Source organism: Stylophora pistillata, chromosome 1 (genome assembly GCF_964205215.1).
Source record: "Stylophora pistillata chromosome 1, jaStyPist1.2, whole genome shotgun sequence".
NCBI lineage: Eukaryota > Metazoa > Cnidaria > Anthozoa > Scleractinia > Pocilloporidae > Stylophora > Stylophora pistillata.
The window spans coordinates 44119984-44145349 of NC_142519.1; the positions used below are offsets into that span (position 1 = coordinate 44119984).

The 25366-nt window shown below is 37.6% G+C and overlaps 1 protein-coding gene and 1 pseudogene across 3 annotated transcripts; both read right to left on the reverse strand.

The window, feature by feature from the left end:
- Window positions 1–2410: 2410 nt before the first annotated feature.
- LOC111325184 (uncharacterized) lies at window positions 2411–13802 on the reverse strand (annotated as a pseudogene). The gene is made up of 12 exons (XR_015996435.1): window positions 13488–13802; window positions 11306–12541; window positions 10706–10845; window positions 10588–10595; window positions 10382–10503; window positions 9286–9732; window positions 8063–8179; window positions 7365–7760; window positions 5988–6230; window positions 5303–5449; window positions 3351–3450; window positions 2411–2746 (listed from the first exon to the last, which is right to left on the reverse strand). The product of XR_015996435.1 is annotated as an uncharacterized LOC111325184 (transcript).
- Window positions 13803–14726: 924 nt separating this feature from the next.
- On the reverse strand, window positions 14727–25011 carry LOC111325209 (SH3 domain-binding protein 2). Of its 2 annotated transcripts, none has more exons than XM_022928973.2 (12): window positions 24790–25011; window positions 23021–23265; window positions 22304–22403; window positions 21925–22039; window positions 20364–20425; window positions 19468–19928; window positions 18999–19098; window positions 17895–17937; window positions 17194–17249; window positions 16663–16726; window positions 16238–16294; window positions 14727–16105 (listed from the first exon to the last, which is right to left on the reverse strand). In XM_022928973.2, the coding sequence occupies exons 2-12, from the start codon at window positions 23223–23225 to the stop codon at window positions 15986–15988; spliced, it is 1383 nt and encodes a 460-aa protein (XP_022784708.1). In that variant the 5' UTR covers window positions 23226–23265; window positions 24790–25011; the 3' UTR covers window positions 14727–15985. The 2 variants fall into 2 exon arrangements, with proteins under 2 accessions (XP_022784708.1, XP_022784709.1); XM_022928974.2 differs by having other exon boundaries at window positions 19008–19098; window positions 24790–25010.
- Between the last annotated feature and the right edge of the window lie 355 nt (window positions 25012–25366).

Below are 25366 nucleotides of genomic sequence, written 5' to 3' on the forward strand. Positions count from 1 at the left end.
TTAATTGTCCTCAGTATCATCAAAAGAAATAACTCATTGGTTGCAAAAGTCAACAGGGGTCAGTGGCAGCTCGAAATGAAAAATTAAATGAAGCATATGAAATTAGGAAATCCAGGATTAAAGGGATTACTGTTTGTGAAAGAGTTAAACAGTTAAATGGTAAAAATGCCACTGATCCAATCTCAGTTTTTTATACATGTACCAGCAGCTTTGGTTGTAATGCTAATTCAATTGCTAAGACTTCGAAATAAGAATTGACAGAAAAATATTTCTGAGCACATACATAAGTGACCAAGATATTTCCTGAGGGACCGAGAGACTTTTTTTACCTCGTTGGGTTGATTAATTCTCTCTGATCTGATGGTTCATCTCTCAAATTTTGGGGCAGATTATGAAAATTAAAAATGACTGTCAAGTACCTGTCATCAATTACATTCAGTTTAGGATGAGGTATCAGTGTTCGTTCAGGCACACATTGTGGCCATTGGAGAAGGCTTTGACTTGTTTATATTGCCTGTGAAGGCATGACTATGTCACATTCCACAACAGAGCATTGTGAACAGCATTGTAGCTTTGCTCTTATTGTTAAGCTTTATGTATTCGCTGCATGGTAATAAGGTAAATAAAGACAGCAAAGCCAATTGTGTCTCGTATATTTTTTGCAAGCCTAATGTGTATTGGTTGAGATTATACTCAACCTAGTTTCAGCACCTCTTTGATTGCAATTTCGCAAATATTTTTATAGTATAAGTATATGTATTACTAGTAGATGAACAGGTAAAATTTGAATCAAGAAATATATATTTGGCATGATGGCAAATCAGTTAGAGCCAATTGGCAGCTGTGTAATGCACTGATGTTTTGTTGTTTGCCAAAAAAGATTATGTTTGCATTGCCTCAAACCCCGTTTGCTCAGTTCAATAACCATGAAAAACTACATTTTTTGGCCACAAAAAAGGGGCTGATTTGGCCGCAAGTAATGTTGATCAAGTCTGCGAAACTCAAGCGAACTTCCATTACTCTTACCACAGACCCTGTTCAACCACCCAGGACTCCTAGCCGATTAATACTTGGGGAACACGAGAGTAGCCAGGGGAAGTTCAACCTAGAAGGGCACCCTGGTGGGGTGGATTTTTTGAGTGAACGTAAGGGAGTGTAAAGGATTGTTTGCGGAAGACGTGGGAAATGCTAAATTTTCTTATCAAGAGTTGTTTACGGTGCTCTTTGACGTAGAATGGACGTTGAATGCGAGGCCTTTAAACTATGAGTACAACGAAGTGGACGGGAAGGTGTTAACGCCTTCTCATTTAATTTGATCTATGAGCGAAGGATCAAATTTCTTCCAGATGATATCATAGAACCAACTTTGTACCTAGGCTACTGGGTTGCCTCTGGCCATCAGGGATTTTAAACTCTGTCTTTATTTACAATTTCTAATTATAATATGCTTGTATTGGCCTCGAAAGCCCCATAGCGTCTCCACTTAGACAAAATGGATTTAGCTAGTGCATTAACAGAGCCCTAAAATGTTCAATTTCATTAGTTGGCTGCAAGTTAGGCGTTTGGCGCTGCTCTGACCCGCTTGCGGCGTTAAATACACGGTTGTTTGAATAGGATATTACTTTGTTGAGGGAGTGTTGAAGAATGACAATAAACTTAGCCCATGGTCAATTGAACTAACAAATAATTAACGACTTTGCGGCTTTTATCTTTTCATAAATCTAAGTTTGGTCGGTTCTCTAAACTGTGGTCGAGTTTGCAGTTTGGAAACTGCAATTACATAACATATTCCCGATTAGTACCGCGGTAAAGTGTCACTTATAACGCATTCAGTAATCATTGAAGATCAACAACTCCACTTTAGAAAGTAAATTCTGATTGGCCAGTCTCACGCTCCACTAATAAACCCCGGCTCGCGGACATACATAATCGCCTCAGTTTTATAAGCTTTTGATTTTATGCATGCGTTGTAGTGTTGGCGCTCAAGTGTTGTAATTTAATAGTATCATTGTAGATTCATAATTCATATCGTGTATGCAGACCAAAATATGGGCTGCCGATAGGATAAAATGTGCACATTAAGTTAAATTTCGATGGATAATTTGATCAGAAAAATTTTGGCCACGTCTAAATACTCTGCACAGATCATGATTTAAAGCTGAGACACTGAACAGCTACCGGGCATTTACAAATAATCACAGCATACTTCGCTTTTTAAGCATTTTTAAAATAGGTTGTCTGCAAATAACGCGGGCTGTGCGGCAATTCCTTAAATCAAGCCATGAGTTTTCTCATTAGTGATTCGGCTTCCGCCATCGCTTCATCTACATCGACTTGATTATGAGTTCTAGTTATGGTATCCTAACGATAAAAAAAACCGACATTTCGGTGTCATCATGACGCCATTGTCAAGGAGAAATAAAAATAAAGTTTGTGGCAAGGTGTAACACTAAATTAGCATAAATATGTTACGAGCTATTTAAACAAATACTTTTGCGCGAATTGAATCGCTTTGCACGTTCAGAGTGGGTTTTAAGTCTCTGATGAAAAGCATTTCGTTCGAAACTCTCTTCTCTTACCTATATAGGGAAGCAAACTTAAGTGAAGTAGGTACAGTACGGTAGATTTACATGTACTTACCGTCGTTTCCTTCTCAGACTTAGCTGCAAAGTCATGATCTGAGTTTTCAGAATGATGTAGTCTGAATGTCCACGGAACAAACTCTTTTCCCGATGTTGAATGCACACTACAGTGACAGGAATATAAGTCGATTAAAACTTGGGGGATGAGAACTACCTAAGTATCAGCAAGATGAAGAAAGTAGCGACCCCCCTCCTTTAGGAATTTGTAGCTTTTGAGGCGAGTTTCCACAAAGGGATCATAACTTTCGATGCCACTGAGCCTGTCTTCTGAGCTAAAATAAAACTGAAGAAATTTCCATTATTGCTGTCCGATTGAAAATAATCCGAAAAAGCTTTTAATTTACCTTGACAGTTCCTTTTTTAATTCGTTGAACTTCTTTCTCAATACTAATTTCAAAACTAAAAAAAACATTTACTTTCCTTATTCTCTAACACATACGCATCTTCTGATACACATCTGCTTTGACTTGAAATTCATTTTTTTCCAAAGTTTCGCTCCAGATTTAATATATAGTGGCCAGTTTTTTTTTTAACTTTTTGGCAAGTTGGATGGATTTCTAATCTTGTCTGAAGCGACGTAAAATTGAAGTTGTACAGCAAGAGTAACCTTTATAAATCTGTTTTTAAAATTAACTGTCATAAAATCTTTGAATCTAAGCAAGGAATTCGTCTCAAGCTCTGGAATAAAAGTTTAATCACACTTTATACCTGTATCCTTCGAGAGAAACCTGCCTACGTCTAGTTTTAGCATGCTCACGTTTGTAATAATGTAAGCACCCATTGCATAAGGTGACGTATCTCCTATGCCCTGAGGACATAAACCAAAAAGAAAAAAAAAAGCGTTCTATTACATCTTGTTGGTAAAGTTACCAAGTCCTCTAATATAATCTCCTTTAATATTGTTTTACTTAAAGACTCGCCCCTGCTACAACAACGTGTGCACGGTCTTTAGATCTGACACGACGCTCAGGTCACACTTGGTGCGAGGTAAAGATCCCACTGAATTGGCGAAACTTACGGGACGGCTTTGTTTACAAAATCTCATGTAATGTGACAAAAAAAGCAAAAATCAAAGGAAGTGAAAGAGATGTACGGCTTGCTTGCAATCAGAAATCGGCGGTTTCAGATCACTTCAATGAAACAAAACACGTTCCTTTTTAGGACCAAGTTTTGCAGGTTTATTGATCGTGACTCTCATTGCTTCACAAGTACGGTAAAGAAGCCCATCCACATTAAACTTCATCGAGCATGAAGAAGAATTTCAGATGCAGTCTTGCTTGAGTATAGCAAAAGGAGTCGGAAGAACATATGTTTGAGACAAATTTTGGAAGGAGGCCTTTTTCCCTGACAAACCTTGAACAATTCGTTACTATTAGACGTTGCATAGGTATTGCTAAGTCGTGTTTTACAGGATGCGAGTGTTCGAAATATATCACCTTAACAGCGATGCTATAGACTTCCTTACCGACTTAACAGGTCGATTTTTTTTTTTTTAAGTGTCTAAGGCAAAAAATTTTTGATGGCACCTAACTCTTGAGGTTTCCCTCGTAGAAAGAATTAAACTTTTGTGCACTGATCTTTTGAATGTATTTTTAGTATCCACCTGGGAGGCTGTATCTTTATATTTAGGTTCTGTCGATTTTCCAAAATCGAGGCGAGTAAGTTAGCGTTATCCGTAACAACTCTCTATCGCTTTGGACAAACAGACTGTTGAGAAGAAAAGTCCTGAGATTTGCTGAAACTCAGAGTAAACGATCGGAGCAAAAGTTGTGTGCAAATTGAATTGTACTTAGCTTCCGTGATATTCAACAATACAACAAACTTTATGATTCGTTTTCTCCACTCATGCGTGTTACTTGTTGAAAATTGTAAGGTAAAAACGGCGATTTGACAACTGCAAGTCTCAAGCTGGACGAACTCAAAGAGAGACTGTGCGAGATTGAGAGGACAAGAATTTATGTATTTAAAACAGACCAGAATAGCCGAATGGTAGATATCGCGAGTTCATTCGCTTTACTTATTTTGCTCAGTAACACCTGAAGTTTAGATTTGTTGATAACTAAACTAATGAGAGGTGCGGAAAGCTGCTGATCTTGACTCAACCAATTGATCTGAACTTCGGTTGAAGACGATCGCTTAATTGCCTTTGATCTCTTTGGAAGACAAAACAAACAGACCGTTAGGGCTATGCTAAGGGTAACCGCGACCGCCAAATAGAAATGAACCGCCTTACGTTTTATACATGAGCCTCTGGCTCGGGCAATTGGGCAACCATGCCTCACGTATAGACAATAAACTTGATTGATTGATTGACTGATTGATGATGAACGTGAAAACTACAGTGTTTAAGGGAAAATAAATTCGGGACTTTGACAACTGACTGCTAAATACAGGGTGACCACTAAATAGGTTGCCGCTTAATACAGGTTCGAATGTACTCATTTACGTATAAAGCAAAAATAAAGGAAAAGTAATTGAAGTATATGAAAAAATTTTATTCGATATATAATTACTGTCACATTTAAGTCATCGAAGCAGACTTGTAGTTTTAGCATTTAAGGTGAAACTTTCAGAAAACCTTTTTCCTGCTAATTTGATGAAAAAGAAACGTTAAAAGAACGCTCAAAGAACATAACTATGAATGTCACAGTTCTACTCACACAGCTTGTTACTTGATAAACCTTCAGAAGATGTCAGTGTTTTGTCGTCCTCCTTTTTGAGTAACCATCCACATTTTTTTAAGGTGTCTTCAACCGTCCTCAGTTTTGACCCGATCAGGAAAGGTCCGGATTCTTTCCAACGCTTAACTAAAGATAAGGAGGCGATTAGGGCAGCTCGTCAGTGCTATCTCTGTTTTGAGAGGATATTTTCGACTGGTGAGCACTGTATCCCTTCCTGAAAGACACCATTTACTATCCACGCAATGACTGAAATATTCTTCGTTACATGTATGTCCAATTTGTGAATAGACCTTAGTCGTAATGCACAAAGATTTGAAAAATCTCAGGTACTCCGAGAACTTCTCACCAAAGATTGCCTTTCTACACAGACATAAAGCTTCTGCGTCCAAACAGGCGGCCTGCTTACGACGGCAGGACAAAAACATGCATGTGCTATCTTTTAACCAGTCACCTGTTAGAGGAGCATTCATCCTACTTTACTTGTAAACTTTTCTCTCACACAAATCCCGCTGAATGAAACAAGTGGGACGATTGAACAGGAAAGGTTTTGACATTTCGATATTTCCTTGTTATTTCATTACCATTCTTATTTTTACAAAATAATGACAGCGATAATTGACAACAGAAATGAAGATAACAATGGCAATAGGTAAATCATTTGTACCTTTCATTTTTCTTGCAACTATCTTCTTTTCAGATGACTTTTCCCGTGTTTCTTCCATAGTCTCAGTTTTATCCTCGACTTGGATTTCTCTCAGAACGGCTTTGCTTTGATCATTCAATCGGCAAATAGCTTCTTCGGGTGTTTGAATGCCAAGATCATCGATGTTTCCTGCTTGGAAAGCTTCGTCAGTAACCAGGATTTCAGTGTCATCACAATCTCCCATGGTCGAGTTGCCCCTGTCTTCTGAGGAATTGCGTGAAAAATAAACTAAGCAAGTACCCTGTGGTCGAAATCCACAACCAAACGAGACTCGCACTTTTACTAGCGATTCGCTAAAAGGCAATGTACATAAACAAGTTAAATATACAGAACAAGAAAGCAAAACGAAATACAAATAAAACAGGCAAAATGACGGACAAAATAACGAAACTTACAAGACTATGTGGCGACTACGACGACTAAAACACAATGACAACGGCGACAAGAAAACCACGGTAGAAGAAGCTATGCCAAACAATAGGAACAATGCATAAAAAATGAACACGAAAATATGAAATGTGACGTAACCAAAAATGACTTGCGAACCTAATAAAATAACAAATATGCACGAAACAACCGAAAACGGAAAACAATGTTCAAAAGGCGTTAAATTGTAACCGAAGGTGAGGCGTCGTGACTACAACCCTGTCTTAACTATCCAACCGATACATATTTAACAAACAGGTGGAAGAGATGAGAAAGAATAAGTGAATACAATGGATAGTTTAGTGATAACCGCTTTTCGAACGAAATTTTAATCAGATGAAAAAGATTACATTAATGATTTCATTAAAAGGACTACCAATAGTTTAAAGCAATTTTGCATAAAAATATGTGTCATTATGTTATGTTTGTAAATAAAATATATCGAAGAAATTAAAAATCTAATGAATTTGTTTAGGCCAAAAGAGCATTAATAGCAAAAAAAGTATCTGAGTTAGCCATTTGCTATTTGTGCTTGAAAACGATTTAGTGATAGCATGTTATATTTTCGATAACCTCTGCTGAATTTTGTCACCGAAAGCCAATAAGGTGCGTATAGCAAACATACTGAAATCATCTACCAAGACGGGTTTTTCAAAGATGGGTCAAGGTAACCCAAGGTTAGTGTGAAATCTGATTTCATTTCTGAAAGGTTAAAAATATATTTAAAAATGACTATTTTGTCTGCAATTGGATGACGAGATGCTTTAAAACGAATTGAGAAATTGTTCCAGAGGGGCTCTCGAACAAAATAATAAAGAAATTCGACCTTGGGTTAGCGCTAATCAGTCTTCAAACAATTGGACCCGCCCAAGTCTATACTTATCCCATTAGCCAGTATTATTACCAACTTACGAAAATTGTTTGAGAGATGCTCTTTACACGCCAAATAGTCCTCTTCCAGTATGCTTGTTTCTAAAGTAGCAGACTCAACATGAAATTTGTTTTTAATATCATCTGTCAGAAGACACTTTTCGGCCATCCAATTTAGACGACCGGAACGATAATCGGACCACAGACGTTCAAGACTTTCCAGATCTCGGCATTCGATGGAAAATCGTAAACTGCTGTCACGGTCTTTTGTTGGTCCTGGATCTTGAGCAACTGATACATGTTCAAGGTAGGTTGGTAGTTCGGTTAAAGAACTTTGAGAAGTCGACTTTTCCTCAGATGATATTTCAGACACCAGATATGGGCTTTCTTTCTCTTGTTGTGGGTGAAATTCATTTGGGCTTGCTGAACAACCGCTGTCTACGATGTTATCAAAGGTGGATGTATGTAAAAAGAAAATTTACGTTTCTATCTTACTTAAATAGGCATCTAAGTAAAGCCAATTTTCTAACTTTGATTATTGTCTGACCTTTGATCTAAACAAGCTTGTTTTGGAACCAGTATATCTAATCATAAAGTGACCGTGAAATTGTCAAAACCTTTATGTAACAATTTTCAGTTTTACGGTCTCTAAAAGATGCTATGCTATCATGCTGAGATTTACTAACAAAAATGAATTCTACAATTACATGTCTATTTGAATTGTCCATGTTCTCACTTACAGTTTAACTCAAAGTGCACTGTGGTGAGTTCACGTTCTTCTTCGACCTGAACGACCACAGTTTGTATATTCGCTCGTTCAGTTTGATCTTCTGCAACTGTTGCGTCTTGGTTCAAATCTACTCGGTGGTATCAAAGAAAATAACAGTAACAAAGATTAATATGAAACCATGAGATGTTTCTCCTCCCTTTACAAAAATATTTATTAAAAATCATGGACACACTAAGTACTGTTTATAACTCTATCATTCCCACGATAATGCTAATCCTCGATATTTTTTGTATTTTATCGGTGTACGATTTGAGCTGTAACTTTAGAATCTCTGACAATTATGTACAATCTTTGGCGCTCGATCTTCGACCCTTGACAAGTAGGTAAGCTCACTTCACACGACTGACACTGAGACACTTCCGACTTTAGCAAACGTCTTCATCAATTACGATATCCTAAATCAATGTAAGTGATTATTCTTTTCTTATGAGCCTCACGCCTTCTTTCAGATCTTTCATTTCTCTCCGACCTAACAATATTTGTATTTCAATGGTGGCAATAGTGAAGTTAAAATTAAGACTAAATATGCAAAAATGTCTTTTCCTTCTCATCTTGTTACCTTGTTTGCTTGCCTTTTTTTTTCTAGCTTTTTTGTTAATGTTTATGTCAGACAAAGTCAAAGTCAGGAGGAGGATTGTGATAAAATCACTGATTGTGAGTGTACACGCAGATACTCAACAACGCTTTCTTCTGGTAACAATATACAGGAATAATAGGTGATAAATTTTTGTCCACTCGTAAAGGATGAGCTTTGAAAGATTTTGGTGAAATTATAAAAATTCTAGGGAGGAAAAAAGGGTCCCAGACTTTCTTTACCTACGTGCAGTTTTGTTTTAACGCTTACGTTCCATTTAACTAACGGCTTCGCTCGAAAAACTCTCAACTTCATATTAGCCTGTACGTCTTGACCTCGAGCCAAATATTTTCCTGCCCGGCCCTCTCACTCAGTCAATAAGTACATATTATCGTACGACCCGTCCTACCTTGCTCGGGCAATCCCATAGAAAAACATTGTGAAGACTGACGTTTGCAGGACCGGACGAGTTGACGTGAGCCTGTCAGTTAGTAAGTCCGCCAACCAGCGGTCAGCAAGTCAGTCAGTAAATCAGTCAGCCAGTCAATAAGTACATATTAACAGTTTTCTTAGGGTGTTTTAACTATTATGTGAAATACCTGTAAGTGATAGTTTACATGCCAGGTAATCCTCCACAGTAATGGTCGTTTCCAGCGCTATTGATTCCACTTCGTACTTTTTCCTTATCTCATCCGTTAAAAGGCGTTCTTCCGCTACTTCATTAAGGTGACCGGAACTATAGTCTTCCCACAGACGTTCAAGAATTTTCAGTGTCCTACATTCGAGTACAATTCGCAAGCTGCCCTCGCCTGCTTCTCTTATCATCAAGTCACGCACTCCTTTTAGATAGTAAGAAAGGGAGTCAGGGTATTGTTCGAGAGGGATTTCAGCTTGATGTTTCTCGAGGAAATGCTTGGTCATTTCACGCATTATGAGACGTTTGGCTTCTTCTTGTTGTACAGGATCTTTGTTCTTCACGTTTTGAAATGTAACACTGTTCAGCTTTATGCGAATCGGCACTGTACCTAAGGCTGAATGAGCGCTGACTTCCAGAAGGCCAGGCGAAAGCACAGTTAGAACGTTACCTTCTAAAAACTATCGCTTTCTTCAACTGAAGAAAGCAGCTGGAAGAGAATAGAGACGTACTCATTGCCTAACGAAAGTCTGGAATACCTGCGAAACAAAGAAATTTAAAGGCGACGAGAAAAAAAAATGAAAGATAAAGCTAGAGAAAGAAATGACGATTGGTTTAATAACTAAACGGTAATACTCTGGTATATTTCAACATATTCATTTCATTTGTTAACCCGTACTTTTCCACTTTAAAGAAATGATCGACTTCCTTTGATAATCTCCGGTAAAATAGTTAAGCCACTAGGCATAGCTATAATATGTATGTGAAATTGGACCTATAGTGATTGCAATGAATAGAGATATTTCTATTATATCTGTAGTAGGAATTTGGAGGACCATTTCAGTGCCACTCTTGAAGACAAAATCTAATTAATTACCCCATTCGCTTTCCTGGACACTTCACTGCTTCAAACTGATAAATCAGAATTGAGTGTTAGGTACCAGTCTCCAGAATATCAGTTATTATAACAGCTTTTTCTTATTATTGTCATTATCAGTATCATTATTATTATTTATATATATATACTTTTATAGGAACGGAGTGCTTAGAGAGTATGGTACCTGAATAAAGGCCGTTAGTGACTTCCTTCTGATAAGACAATGTGGACTTTTCTGCTACACCCCGACAGGTTCCAGATGTGTCCAAATGAAGAATATGTGACATTTTTATTATTTTTAAGGAACTTCGTGTTTTGCATAATTTTGGTTAATTTGTTGCTTGTTTAAAAGAAACGAGCCTATGAGGGTTTCAACCATTACGAAAATACCGGCACTTCTGAATGAGCAATATGTTTTATTTAATGTTTCATTCTATTTGTTTTTTGAAGGCATTTCAATAATTCAATCCGAGTACTGTATGTGATCTGAATATCAAAAACCAGTCACATTTTTGTTTGTTTTCGACTTTTGTTTATGAACGGGAAGCGCAAAAAAAAGGGTATTACCTGGGTAAAATCCGTCGCTGATATCCTCTTGTCGGAGCTCTGGGGAATTTCTTGTTGAGCTCTGACAATCTTCAGATGGTCCTAAGGAAGAATTTGTTTAAGCTGTGCAGTATATTGCAGGGGTTCAGTTAAGTAGCCGCTGTTACAAAATTTTCTAAACGAGCCCATAAAGGTTTCATACATCTCTCGATGCCAAAAATCAATCCTTCTCAATACAGTGTGTTAAGAGTGACAACCCTAAGGATGGCTATCTCTACTCAAGGGTACGATGAGGACTTGCTAGGGAAACGAGAAAAGATATCTGGCGGTGAGAGTCGATTGGCAAGCATCCCACTGAGAGTTAACTAAAATATTTATAGCTATTTAGTGCTACGGTAGCCCAGAAAAGCTTCAATGGCTTGGTCTTTTGACTTGTAAAGAAAATTTGAGGAAAATAAAATTCAGTTTGGTGACAGACGATAGAGAAACTGGAAACTATTTGGAGGCGCAACGGACTACTTTTTGGTATAACAAAGGATCTCTACTAGGTTTACTTCCATACCGTTAGCAGTCATGCTGATCATTTCCCCAATGAAACATTCACTCTGTTTTTTCCAACAGTACGTCTTCCGGTACAACTTTCGCAGTATTTCACACTCCTCCAGTCGGCTGCTTCTGTCGCTGCTGCAGACTTCCTCAATTGCTTTGGCCCACTGATCTTGATCATCTGAGTCAATCACAAAATGCCGGCCAAATGGTATTTTCATCAAAGCTTCTCCAAATTCTGATTTTCGACTTACACGAATAGGAAGACCAGCTGATAAGGCTTCAAGACCCGTTAACCCAAAGCCTTCGGTTCGCGAGGGCATAACTACGAGATCTGCCTCGCAAAATAGCTTTTTCAAATCATCCCTGCTATTTAAAAACGGTCGTACCCTTAGCCGGCTGGAAGGGATATCACAATCGAGGAAAAGTTTTTGTGTACTTTCTAGGTTTTCCTTCGCCGCCCCAACAAATAACAGATGACAATAACTCAGTTTAGCCACAGCTCTAGCTGCAATGTCGAATCCTTTTAATCTAAAGCCCTCCGAATCTCCACGACCAAAACCCAAGACTTTACAAACTTCTCGTTTGTCTAGACCTTGATTCAGTTCAGAGAATTCTGTTAAAATTCCAGGGGTAAATTCAAGGAGACATTGTTCCTTCTTGCATGAGGCGAGATAAGAATTTAACGTTTTGTACAACTTAGGGCCAACTGGTACAACGAAGTCAGTCAGCTCGCAAAGTTCTACCTCAGTCTGTTTCATGCTTTTTATGAGCATTCGAAATTGGACTGGCACATTCTTTATAAGTCTCTAGTTCTTCAGGGTCTGTATGAACAACCTGAACCATTGACATTTGTGGGAATCCTTAATAATTTGTGCCTGATGGCCAAGTTTAACACCATTTCCAACAACTATGTCGATTGGCAAATCTTTCGGTGGAAAGCTGAGGCATTGCAGTTCATCGAAGCCGGGCCGCCTTACTGCCTTTACAAGTTCTACTTTGTGACTATGAGCTGCTTTCTTGTTCTCGTCATTGCAGCTTGAACGAAGTAACTGACCTCAGCTGTTGGGTCCTTCGCAATGTTTATTGCAAATTCCCTGTTTAAGGCGGAGAGGCCTCCTTTGCTTGATCCCCATTCTGATGCCAGGAAAGTAACTCTAAGCCTTCTTGATAATGAGCAGCGTCTGCTGTAACTGTTGCTGTCCTCTTCATTTGGAATATGACCAGAGTTTGATGCTTTTGCCTCCTTGAACTAGAATAAAAGCCGGTTATAATAAAATATCTCAAAGAACTACTTCCATATCAGTGGCCTGATTTTAGAAGATATTCACCTAATAAGATCCAGAGGGAAAAGCGGTTGTTTAACAAACATCTCCTGAGTGAATTATCACTACAAATCTTAATTTTCCTTTTGACACTTGCTAGAATATGCATACTGAGAATCATGCCATTGTAGAGTTGGGCCATCACACTTCTATAGCTGCCCATTAGCAGCCATACACGTCAGTCAATAGAATTTTCATTATAAATATTCTGTTGAATATTTTGACTGCTACAGCATGAAAATCCAGCTCAATCTCTTACCATCTGTTCTTTGATTTATTAGTATGAAACCCAAATGAATAAAAATCTCTCTTTAGCCTGGTGATATAGTACTAATCTCTAGACTGCACAGGATATTTCTTTCTTCGCTGCCTGTTTTGAGTGACAGTGTGTTCTGGATGGTTGAAGAAGTTGGATTTTAAGCAGAAATCGCCAAAAATTCTTTCCAATTTCAGCTGGACTCGAACGACGATACTACGCTAGAAAAAGGAGGTTTTTATTATGCCAGAAAGAAAAACCAACCAAAAACCCTATTGTCGAAAGGTTGACTCAAGTAGCAGATTGGTTAACCAAAGTCAGTTATATGCAAAGAAACCACAGGGTGTGCTCATATAACAAGGAGCTTGGTTAGTAAACTCCACGAGACGATTGCGATCATGATTTTCCGTAAACCAATGTTTCGCAAGCTGTTTGTGTTTTCCGAATCATGATTTCTGAACCGATAAATCAGATAAAAATGACACGGGCCGAGCCAAAACTCCCTAATTCAAGTATCAAGCCATGAGTTTTCGAATTAGTGATTCAGCTTTGGCCATCATTTCGTTGCGCTTGAATAAATCACAAGTTCTAGTCGGGACCCTGCTTATGTCTGTTACAGCTTCAAAATCCACTGATATCTTTTTACGCTTTGAAGGCAAATCGTGTTTGACTATTTCACGTCGAATTTTTCTGGGTTTGTCCATAGAAAGATCGAAGGCAGTTGCGCATGGGACATCCGTTCTCCTCCCCGGCGAGATGTGATTTCCACAAATACTTGTGTTAGCCGAAATCTCTTTGAGGTTATCGTTTCTTAAAAGCCTTTTATATTCTTTTAAGACAGCTTTCTCTTTGGGAAGAGAATGATACTTCACTCCAGGGGAATTTCGCCAAGAATTCACACAGGTTGGGACACAGCAGTTACGTTTTCCCATGCTGAATTTGTCATTTACAACCTACAGTTCGACATCTGCCATGCTTTTCCACGTCCCCCAAAACAACCCCAGCATTCCACGCAAGCCAAACTAGTTTCCAGGACTATTTTGAATTTCGGAACGGACAATTAAGGGAAGGTCAGTTATGGTTTATTCAATTCTAATACTTTTCCTCTGCCCTAGTAGCAATACGTTTTGTGTGTGACTATTGAAGGTGGCGTTGCGTCCTTTCAAATTAAGGAGATGGTGATGTAATGTATATTGACGCTACGTTGTCACTATGATTTTCCCGTGGACTAACATGACAGAATGGCCCAGGCATCATGTGTGAGAATTTTTGGATGAGTACGTTTTGCGCTCGTGACCAAATGGCGCGGACGGATTTCAAAATAATGGTGAAAGAGAACATATGTAATTGGAAAGGTCATTATAAATTTCATTTAATCAAGGTTCACACTGAGTTTTTGAGAAGGTGCAACATTACCTAGCATCAACAATGACGCAAACTCTACGATTTTAAACAATATATTTGAGACAAAGAGTTTTTGAGATTCCCCCTCCCCCACCCCTCTCTCGTTCAGAGATTTCCATAACGGCGACCGAAAGACTTAAAATCTGTACCAGGTCCAGTAACATACATTTTGGCAGAAAGTACGCCAATAAAACAACGGAAGCCTCTCTCTACTTTGCTGATTAGTCAACTTTTTCCACGGGGATAGCCAGAAGAAAAACGTCGCATATTTTCGTTTGGCAGAGGATCGTTGTAGTCCTATAGCCGTATTTGTTGGCATGGATACGTATCTTTGTACCACCTCCATCAATAAATTGAAATTAGATCAACGAGAATGCAATTTTTATGACGTAATAATAAATAAAAAAGCATAGATCACCAAACTCGTTCAGTAGTTACAGGCGCATAAGATATCGAATGGAAAATATAGCTTTATTTCAAAATTTCAAAAAGGTTCAAATGTAGCTAATTATCAAAATATAAAATTATTTTACTCGTATTTCTCTGACTACGTAAAATAAATCATAAGTTAGGTACGATTTAATGTTCAATACAATTCAGGAGAATGATCATCGATTACATTGCGAAGACAAAAGTAAATGATAACCAAATACGCGATGCTTGATTCTATTAACTCCAGTAAAAAATTTGACCCACTTAACTTTCAAGGAAATTTTTTTTCAAGGTATATCAACAGTTGGCATCAACCATCTGTATGCATCAAAGCAAAATTCGGATTAATTGTCAATTGTACTGTACAGTTGCTAGTTTAAAAAGAATTCAATAAAAATTTACGTTCATTCTTTCCACATAATTAGCAAAATGTTAACGTAAATCTCTGTTATGGTGTCTTATTTCCAACACAATGCACTGCATATTGGTTTGAAGTTGCCATTATATTGGCGTTTGCTATGCAGCAAAAGCGGAACCAGCCCACAAATTGGTATAGAATATTTTAATCTACATTGAAGTCCTTGTTTCGCATTCATGAAGACTATTTGAAGACAATTATGAGCAGATATTTCTCCCACTTTATGAGATTCTATTAACATTATAATCCTTCTACTACATTTTCCTAATTTCAAAACATAAAGTTAACACCATATACCTGCTAGGAGTAGCAAAAGCCGTCAGTGCACAACAACTAACGATCATCTATTATAAGAACTTAGATAAGTCCAGTACCTAAACTAGAAGAAGATGAGGCTTTTTAAATACCACAGGGGATTTACTTTTGTTAATTTTATACCCTTCTCTGGGAACATATTAAGTAGCTATCTTTATATCTATGTATTTTGAGGAAGTATTCTGTCTAAAAAATAAACAAACTTACTGGAGAAAATTTAGGAAGTCGCAAAATTGTCCAATTGTTTCACTTCAAAATACAAGGTAAAGGAATTGTCATCACTACAAAGCTCTGAGGAATATTCGAGGTTATTGTCAGAGCCTCGCCTAGAATCGTATCGTTTCATGTTGAATTTGCAATAATTTTGATATAAAATTAAAGTCTGGCCTTCGCAAAACACCAACCGCTTGATAACACCCCACACGATTAATTAGCACCTTCAGCTAATACGATAATGAATTTAACAGATGAAGGATATGGTCGACTCTGACTGGTTACTCCATGGTCCTCTATTTGATGTTGGCCTATAGTCCAATCAAATCATGTCTATTTATAGGGCGCTTTAAGTTTCACGTCACATCTTGGTAAGGTGAAGTCGTAGAAGTGTTTTAAAAGGTCCTCAATTGTTTTACATCGCACGCCCTCAGGATCAAGAGCATAGCCCTTCTGCAAAAATATCACAACGCAGATATGCGGGTAAGGGTTCATTGTGGATTGTGCGTCCAGACTGCCATATGAATAAGAATTTACAAGAAACAAAGTAAAAAAAGCTTAGCAGACGTAGAATTAACAACATACCTCATCCTGAAACACCATGTAGTGTCGTACTCGATCTCCAGTCCACACGGACAGAGCCTGCATGAAAACAAAACAAACATAAAGAAGTAAATAAAAAAATAATTTTTCCTCGAACTTGGAAATACTACTTTGTGAAGTGTGAAAAGCAAGATGCTGAAAAGGCGATTACAGTTTCTTGTTTGAACAAGATTTGAGAGACAGACCTGTTTTATTGATGTATGGTTTTCTTGGACTGTACTGATAGATTAAATTCACTCTTTGACTGAGCTCCCACTGCTTGCACGTTTGTAATTATTCCCCGTACTCTTATAAGTCATGTTACCATATACAAATCATTAACGGTCGATGTAAACAATCTACGGTGTTCAGACTCTGAAGTACACGAGTTTTGTATGATTAAAAATCATTTTAAACGTTGCGTTTACCCGCTCTGACTGTGCGTTCTGACTTTTACGCAATATGTAGACTCCGAGTTTATTTTCCAAGAGACTGCGGGAAAAAACAGTTAGAAATAAACATTAAAACACGAAAACAGTAACAAGCCCTGCAATCACGACTACTATATTAGACCACGAAAACCGTACTCTCCACTCTCGATCAAAGACCTATTTCTGTTGATATGTGCTCCGCGAATAAGGAGTTCGCTTTATCAGGATTCAGTTGTTCTTTTGCCTGAGGCATATTTGGCTACATAACCAATAAAACGACTTTATATTGATCGGTTTCAGTAGAAAACAGGCAATAGAAGAGAATAAAAGAAAAAAATTAGCAAATTCAAATTGTACTTAGAGATCAAATAGCTTCCAACTCATAGTGGGTCATATCAGAAACCCCGCTTACATAAGTAAATGTCAATAACATAAATGAAAAGATGGGTACTTTTTCGATTTCATTACAAGTATTTTCACAAGCATTTTACAAATAACCTCCATAAAAGGTTTCAGTGAAGTACTTACGCCCCAACTTGGATCTTGTCCACGTCGAGTTTCACAGCCGAGGAAGGAAGAACTCCCTGGAACAATAAAATGAAGGTGGTAAATTAACAAAACGATTGTCCTGTATTTCGAAAGCCTGTGAACACGTGAAACTACAGTGTGTCACAAAATTACGCTGATAGAAACTGGAATTTATACACTTGGCAGTGAATGATCAGTCACAAGAGATTATAATCTCTATCCATCGCCATATACCAAGTGTCAGCAAAATAACTTCACATTAGGGAGGTGGGGTGGGGAGTGGTGCAGGGGGAACGACGGAATGATTATTCCAAAGTCCTTTGGATTGAGGAAAGCAGAGCCTGATGGACTACAAATCAAAATTAAAGCCCCAGGTTAAATAAGTATTAAGCCTGGCAACGTTAAGATCTTGGAAAAAAACACTTCCTCATAGTACCCCCGTTGGTACATGTGTACCCACGAGTCACGAGCTGCTTACGCACTGTGCAGGGGGGGGGGGGTGGGGTGGGTAAGCTACGATTGAATAGCATTCAGGGGAATCACCAACACTCATTAAGCTATAGGATCCGGAGTTTATGGATTTTAGGACTCTATTCAGCATTCTAGAGACGACATTACAAACAATGAAACACAAGCTTTGTAAGATTACTGACGCTCAACTAGGTCTGAAAATCATAGAAAATAAATGGTTCCATACTCACCTCATTGTGATGCCGTCGGATGCTTCGTCCATCAGGATATCCCCTAAAGCCAACAGAGAAAACAACACTAAGATTAAAAAGCGGCATAGTCAACGTTACCCTTTAGCTACTAGTACCACATACTGGTAAAACCACTTCTTTACTGGTAACACCATTTTCTGAGTTGCAACTTTAAGTAACAATTTACAAAAAAGGAATCAACAACTCGTCCCGTTCCGTAAACTGAGTAACCGATTACTGTAGGCTAAGAACAAAGGGGGCATTTTTCAAGATTTCTGTTATCTTAGGATTGATCGTAATTACTATAGCGTGACTTCTTTACCTTAACATGGCTGAAATTACTCTGCAAGAAGTATTTGAAGATCTGAGTCAAAACTGAATCGTCATACTGGTCCAAACCAAAAAAAGGAAAAACTTAGCTATTATTTTATTTGAACCCCTTATACAATTTAGTCTATTTTTAAGATGTACAGGTATCCGTTTACCGGTATCTTAATGATTTTGTACAACAAATATTAGACACTCAAAAAGGCTTCTGTATTTTTATGCAGCAAGACTAGACCAGTCACGGTATAATTTATATAATACTTAATAGCAACAATGAGGTGTTGAAATTTCCATATCAGGAGGGTTCAAGAGCATCAAGAGTACAAGTATCCTTTCTACTAGTGAAAAAAGCAGACCGCAAAAAAAAAAAAATTAGGGCTACGGGAATCTCTTCTTCCCCTCTCCAAAATCCCTCCCCTCTTTTCTTTGCTTTTTCTACATGCCTGTTTACTAGCTGTCACATCAAGCCTGGAGCAGTAAGGGTACACCTAGCTCTATTAAAAACAAGGTAACTCTTAAGTAGATGTTTAAGAGGCTTATGTACATTAGCTGATGAATGCCAGTGATTGTTACTTAATGATTCAATGTGTCTCCTTTTGTAAGAGATCCCAAAAATAAAATACACAAAGCTCTTAATAACAATCAAAAAGAGCAATGTAGAGGAAAATGTAGCTCCCCTCAATTAGAAGCTTCATAAATATAGAAAAGTTTCTGTTATCCTGCACAGAAATTACACTCCATTGATAGAGAATGATGGCAAAGGAAGGTGCTTCTTACTGGACAGACCTTGACAAGGTGGACTGCTTGTCATTGACATCTTCAGGATTTGTGTCTGGAACTATGTCCAAGTAACCTTCACCTTCTTCTTCTTCTTGGTCTAAACATAATTCAATATTAACACAGTTATCAACAAAATTTGATTACAATAATCTTCAAATTCAAACCCTAAGAACCCAATAAGATTTTAATTATAAATATAAATCAATAAAACAAGATTATAAAGCACAGGATTATCCATTTGTTGTTGAGAGATCCTCAGCCAGGACAAGATAAAAGCTAAGTCAGCAGTGAGAAGCTGTTCAAAAGTCAATAAAAACATTGCAAGAACAGAACGATTCAATTTTACCTCCCCATAGATAGGTGTGATAAGGATGATTGCAATGGACTTAATAGATTGGATGAACTAGCTGAGACAATAACAGACACATAATGCCATACTTTAGTTACTTCAGACAATGTGCAGTACCTCCACAGGGCGAAGATGGAAACCTCGTTATGGGTTCGGTGGTATGCCGCATCAGAGGTGGTGGTCGAGGTAGTGGTTTAGGAGGTGCTAGTGGTTTTCCCATCCTTGAAGGTACAGCAGGAGGCTCATTTATTTTGCGGGGGAAACCAGGACTTGCCACCTGAGGAGATTGCCTGACTGCCCCTATTGAAGCAGCTCCCTGGCCTGGCATGGGAGCTGGGCTACCAGTGTAGCTGAACCCCCCTCTAACTGGCTTAGGTGAAGGAAATGCAGGTCTTTGAAGAGGAAGGGGCTTTCTTTGCACTTGTGAAGAGTCCATTTCAGGGGGTGGACAGTACAATGCATCTGATGTACATAGTGGTTGAGGTTTTCCAAACATTGCTGCTAATTGTTGCATGTCAAATTTAGGTTGTACTTCTGGATAGCAATACTCCAGGTCTGAATTATCATTTGGCTCAACACTGCGTGAACAACAAAAAAAGAAATGCATTATAAGAGCTTACTTTGCACCAATTTATTAACCTTAAATCCCTAGGAGTGACTAGCGTCTAATTTTACCTAACATTATCACCCCCCTAAATCAAACATTTACATCACAAGGATAATGGAAAAGCTTTTGAATGAAGAGGCTCTTGATTATCAGGAAAATTCTTCCTTTGAGTACTAAAGAAAATCTGCAGAGAACAGTATTGTGAGACTATTAGCCTTCTGATGTTAGAATCGTGTCTCAATTCTCAATTTTGATGATACTTTTTCAGAGAATTAGGTCCAGCATCATTTTAATAAAATGACACTCAGGACATCGTTATCACCTTTAAACAATAATTATTTTTACAATAAACCTGCTCAATTAGTTACAAAAATTGTTACAATTTGGGTCTCTTAAGGACACTCACATGTTTTGTCTTCCTGTCCCACAGTATTCTCTCATATCACTTATTATACTGTCCATCCATTCCTACAAAAAGAATTGAGCAGCAAATTGAAAACTTTTTCTGAGAGCAAACTTGGCAACACTTATAATTATAAGAAACCATTGTGAAGGTGGCTGATGCAGTGGCCATTGGTGAATGTGAAGAGTTTACCGCTATACTACCGTACAGTAGTCCATTCAGGCCAGAGGACTGCTAACAGGCTCAGAGAGGAGCTGGCCATGTTGTTGAATGATTCAGACATTCTTCTGACATGCTGACATTCATGTTTAGACTTCAATTGCTGTATTAGTCCACAACAACTAGCTTACTTGTATTTTTCACTCATTTAAAACAACTCCTTCCTCACTATTGCCTATTGAACAAGTTAAAACAGTACTGTTTCTTCAGAATGCAAACTTCAAGGAATGAGGGCTGGAAGGTAATGGTTAAGGAGAGCAAGAAGAACCTTTCTGACTTAAATACATCTTTTTGGCAAACTTCATTCCTCGGCTTGGGACTCAAGTTTTGGAAATGGGGGAGGACTCGCAGCCACTCCCTAGATTTCCCACAGCTCCAAACTCTTAATTTCATTTTCCAAATCAAACACAATCTATTGTGGACAGAAGTCACGCCTAAAAGGCTCTCCAAGGAGGTTATATGAAACCAAAGGATAAAATACTCCCTCACAGTGCTAGCAAGAAAAAGCACTACGTATAAAGAAAAAGGTTTAACTGAATAGCTTGTGAACCATTTCATTCCCAGGAGTAACTGACAAGAGTTACCCCTGTCACTCCTAAGATCTCATTAGTATTTCTCCTCACTGTCTGCCACACAATTCTGTAATGTTGGTTTGGAGAATTTGGTATTGGATCAACTGATGATCCCCTTGTTCATATTTTTCTTTATTCTCATCACTTGCCTGCTTGATATTCAGAACAGTATGGAGAATATGCATACGGATGTTATGGTGTCAAGGGATACGAAGGTAACAAAAGAAAAACTATTGCTAGAACTCATCAGAGAATCTACTCACTACATTCACAGGGTGTCAAGGGCTTTAGGGGTCCAAAAATATAGGAATATGGGACTCGACGACCTGAAAATATAGAACAAAACCCGCCAAAACGGCAAAAATATAGGACCAATTTGACAGTAACTTATAGAACCAACCTAAAGTTCTTTACTTTTTAGACACTCTAGATGTACGGATTTAATATGTTGCCAAATTAAGCAATTTGCTTTCTGAGGTGTTGCTGACAGATCTTTGTGACAAAAATCTCTTGGATTGTGGATTTTGAATGCCAATACAATGTTTACTTCTTTTTTCTAAATATTTCTTTTTAAATATTTTTTTGGAAAAGAAGGCTTAAAACATAAGAAAACATAGGATTTTTCCTCAATCTATAGGACTTTATAGGACAAGTCTGAAAAAATAAGATTTTATAGGATTTTATAGGAATATAGGACTCGATTGACACCCTGCATTCAACATGAATTAAAAATGAATGCATGCACTGTTTCTCAAACAAAGAAATGTACTTACAGTCATTTCTTGTTCAGAATAAGCAGCAAAGTAGTAAGTCCTTTTTTCTGGTTGTAAATGAACTAGTTTAAAAGTCCATGGAAATTTGGAAGTTTTCTCCGGTGCAGGGGACAACCTAAAATAAGATATGGATAAAAATATTAGTCTACAAACATGTACATTTTCAGGGGCTTTCCAAAGTAACAATTATATTTAACTTTTCATTATTCAAAATTATTTAGTAGCTGGATGTATTTTCTTGTCATGGTCACAGGTTTTTCAAAAGTCTAAACAACTATAATAGAGAGTTTTTCTCTGTTCAATCTTTTTCCAGGTGGAGTAGGAACTCTACATTAGCATCCATCACCTGACTGAAAATTTTGTTTTCATTAAAACATACCTGTATCCACTGAGGGAAAACTTGCCATTTGTGGTTTTAGCATCCGAAGTATTGTAATAATACAGGGAGCCTTTGTGCAAGATGACATATCTGTCTCGCCCTGTAAATACACAAAAATATTGAATTACTCTCAAGCTACATAAGGGCTAGCCATCTTTCAAACTCCACTTCATGAACTCTCCACTTCATGAGCCTTACAAACATTGCTTTATGCAGCAGTACCAAAAGAGAGGCACACCAACAAGTGCAATAGTATCTGATAGAAGTACACAAATAAAAACATTTACTTATGTACACAGAGATTATTTTCTAAATTGTCGCTCTAAAGATACTGAAAGTTCCGATATCTCATATAGTACACATCATCATATCTTTTAATTGTTCTTTTTGCACACCAATAAGTGTGGTAGTATCCAACAGAAAGGTACAATTGTGCAAGAGTACAAAAAAATATAAAACAATACTACAGTATAACCATAGGTAAAGCATTATCCCACCACCCTTATTTAACCATGCATTTTTATCATGGCAATTTTGATTAAGGAAAGAGGAGAGTGAAGATTGCTCATTAGAAACTGGAGCTCATCAAAGGCTGATGCTCTAGATGGCAGGCCATTTAGATAGAAGGGCTTCATATGGAGAGATCTGTAATAAAAGATTCCATATGAAGTCACTAAAATTAAAAAATTACACATGACGCAAGATAAAGGGACTCACATGATTTTACACTTCCACCCTCTTTCCTTATCCAACCACATTTGCTACAGTTGTCTTTGAGCAGTTCTTGTGCAGGTATGGATTGGAAAGGTTCAGGTCCCTGTTGATGCATGTCTAACGATGACCATTTCCTTCCATCTTCGGCAAGGAATGTACCAGTGTTAGCTGGAAGTGTTGCATTCAAGCGGTGTGGGGTAGTGGCCATTTATTTATTTCAATTTTATACCATCATCATATATAAGTATCTATGAAAAAAAAGGTTAATAAACATTGACCAAAACTGGAAATTGGACAAGAAAAGAAACACCACATCCTTGACCCAGTACCAAACTTGCAAGAACTGTTAATAAATTCACCTAGCTACCCTGTCCAATCAATGACACTGTGAGGTTGTAAACCCACTGTAAAGTTCTTTGCAAATAGAACAATTTTCAACGGAGTGTTAAAATTAACCCAGCCTAGATCATGTTCATTTTGTTAACTTTGTTTTCTAATTTGTCATTCAGAACACTCGCACCAATATCTGAACTTATCCAATTCAAAACTTAAACCTGTTATGATCTGTTGCTTCATGTTTTCAGGTATTCAGAGAGTTAACAGGTTTTTACTTAGAGCTCTGATCTACTAAATTATAATTGTTTCCCTCTCGACTATTTTCTTTCTCCCTGCTAATGAAAATAATTTTCCATTCTCTCATAGTGGCTACTTTTAAGTGGTTTTACTGTTAGAACACTCCATTTATAAGTGCTCTAATGAGATAACCTGGTGATATTTCAAGGCAACAGTCTTTTAACTCAGGAGTTCGTCCCCCGATTTATCACCTATTGAACATTGATTGGTTTAATTCTATGATGAAAATCCTGATCGCGCATAATAATAGTATGGTCAATTAACTTTGTTTTAATAATAATTAATATGTATCGGTAATGATTATCGCTCATCCATTTGACTAACCAGCCTGGACCTGCCTTTTCATTTCCCAAATAAACCCTTTTTATGTCCTAACCCAATCCCAATACAATTTCATTGCAAGGTTCTATTCACTGAGCACCCCAAGAGTAGCAAAAAGTTTAATCACAGTTTTGTTTTCGCCAAAGTCCAGCCATTAACTGGGAAGACAATATTATCTATTCTTCCCGAAATCACGCATGACCACTCTGTGTATGTAAACTACAAAACCCGGTCTTACGCTCGACACAGGTATTTGATATCTATTCAACTTAAACTGTTACCAAACTTCAGATCGAATGCAGAGTGTAGACAGAAACGATTTATCATTAAATACAAGGACTGTGATAAACGTTTGAGTTTTTCTCTGTCGATAACGCAAATTTGAAGTTATTATAAGACATCAGAAGGCGTCAAAGACGCGTTTCAGCAGTAAGCTTATGTCACTTATGTTAACAGAGACGCCATGAAAATTATTACGTGAAAGAATTGCAACAGGTACTTTCCCATGTACAAGCTGTGATACAAAATCGATGAATACTGCTCGAATATTCGAAAGAATGACAAACAATATCACTCAAACAAGCCATTTCCCTCGCATGACAACAAAACAAACCAATTTTATGTTCAAAAAATCGCCTGCTCATTAAGATTGAAAGTCACGCGTCTTAGTGAGAATTCCTATTCATCATTTGATTCTTCTGAACCTACAATTATATACTAAAGAACAGAGAAACACCTGCAACCGTATTGAATCAAATAATTGCACTTTCTGATTTATATAGTTTTCCGGACAGAAACCAAAGTTATGTCTGACTTACCGAACGAAAACCTTGGTTACTTCCCAGCGTCCTTCGGCATACCACTTCTAATCGGATAATGAAGTTTTTTTACGCCTACAAAGTTTATTTAAGGCTTCCTCTATGCATCTTTAACCCTCCTATTGACTTTCGTGATAACAAACTATCCCTAAATGGAGTATATCCGCATTCAATATCAAGGCGCGAGCTCTACGTTGTATCTTGATCGGACCGAAGTCACTTCCTCTAGTTCCAGGAAAGACGAGTGGTCTGAGGAACAAATATATAATGAAGGGAGGGGTAGGAGAGCAAAGGATTTTGAAACGAGAAGAATTGCTGTTGTTAAAAAAGTCTTGGTAATTTCGCGCTTCCGATGTTCAGTCCAGATATACTGATCTATCTGGAAAATAACGATGATAAGGTCCTTTTTCCTTTCTCCCCCTTAGAATCAAGTAAATACAAGCGTTCATGTATTTATTATGATACTAATAGCGTACTATAGCAAATAAATATAAACAAACATTTTGATTGGTTCATTCTTATGGTTTATCGGAGTACTCACGCATAACTTACATCACCATTAACAATTTTTGCTTTT

Coding starts and splice junctions, on each gene's coding strand:
- LOC111325209 (XM_022928973.2), bottom strand. CDS start 23,225: ATGGCCACTACCCCACACCGCTTGAATGCAACACTTCCAGCTAACACT. Junction 22,040..22,303: donor TTTTCCCTCAGTGGATACAG/GTATGTTTTAAT, acceptor ATCTTATTTTAG/GTTGTCCCCTGCACCGGAGA. Junction 16,727..17,193: donor GACAAGATCCAAGTTGGGGC/GTAAGTACTTCA, acceptor TTTTTCCCGCAG/TCTCTTGGAAAATAAACTCG.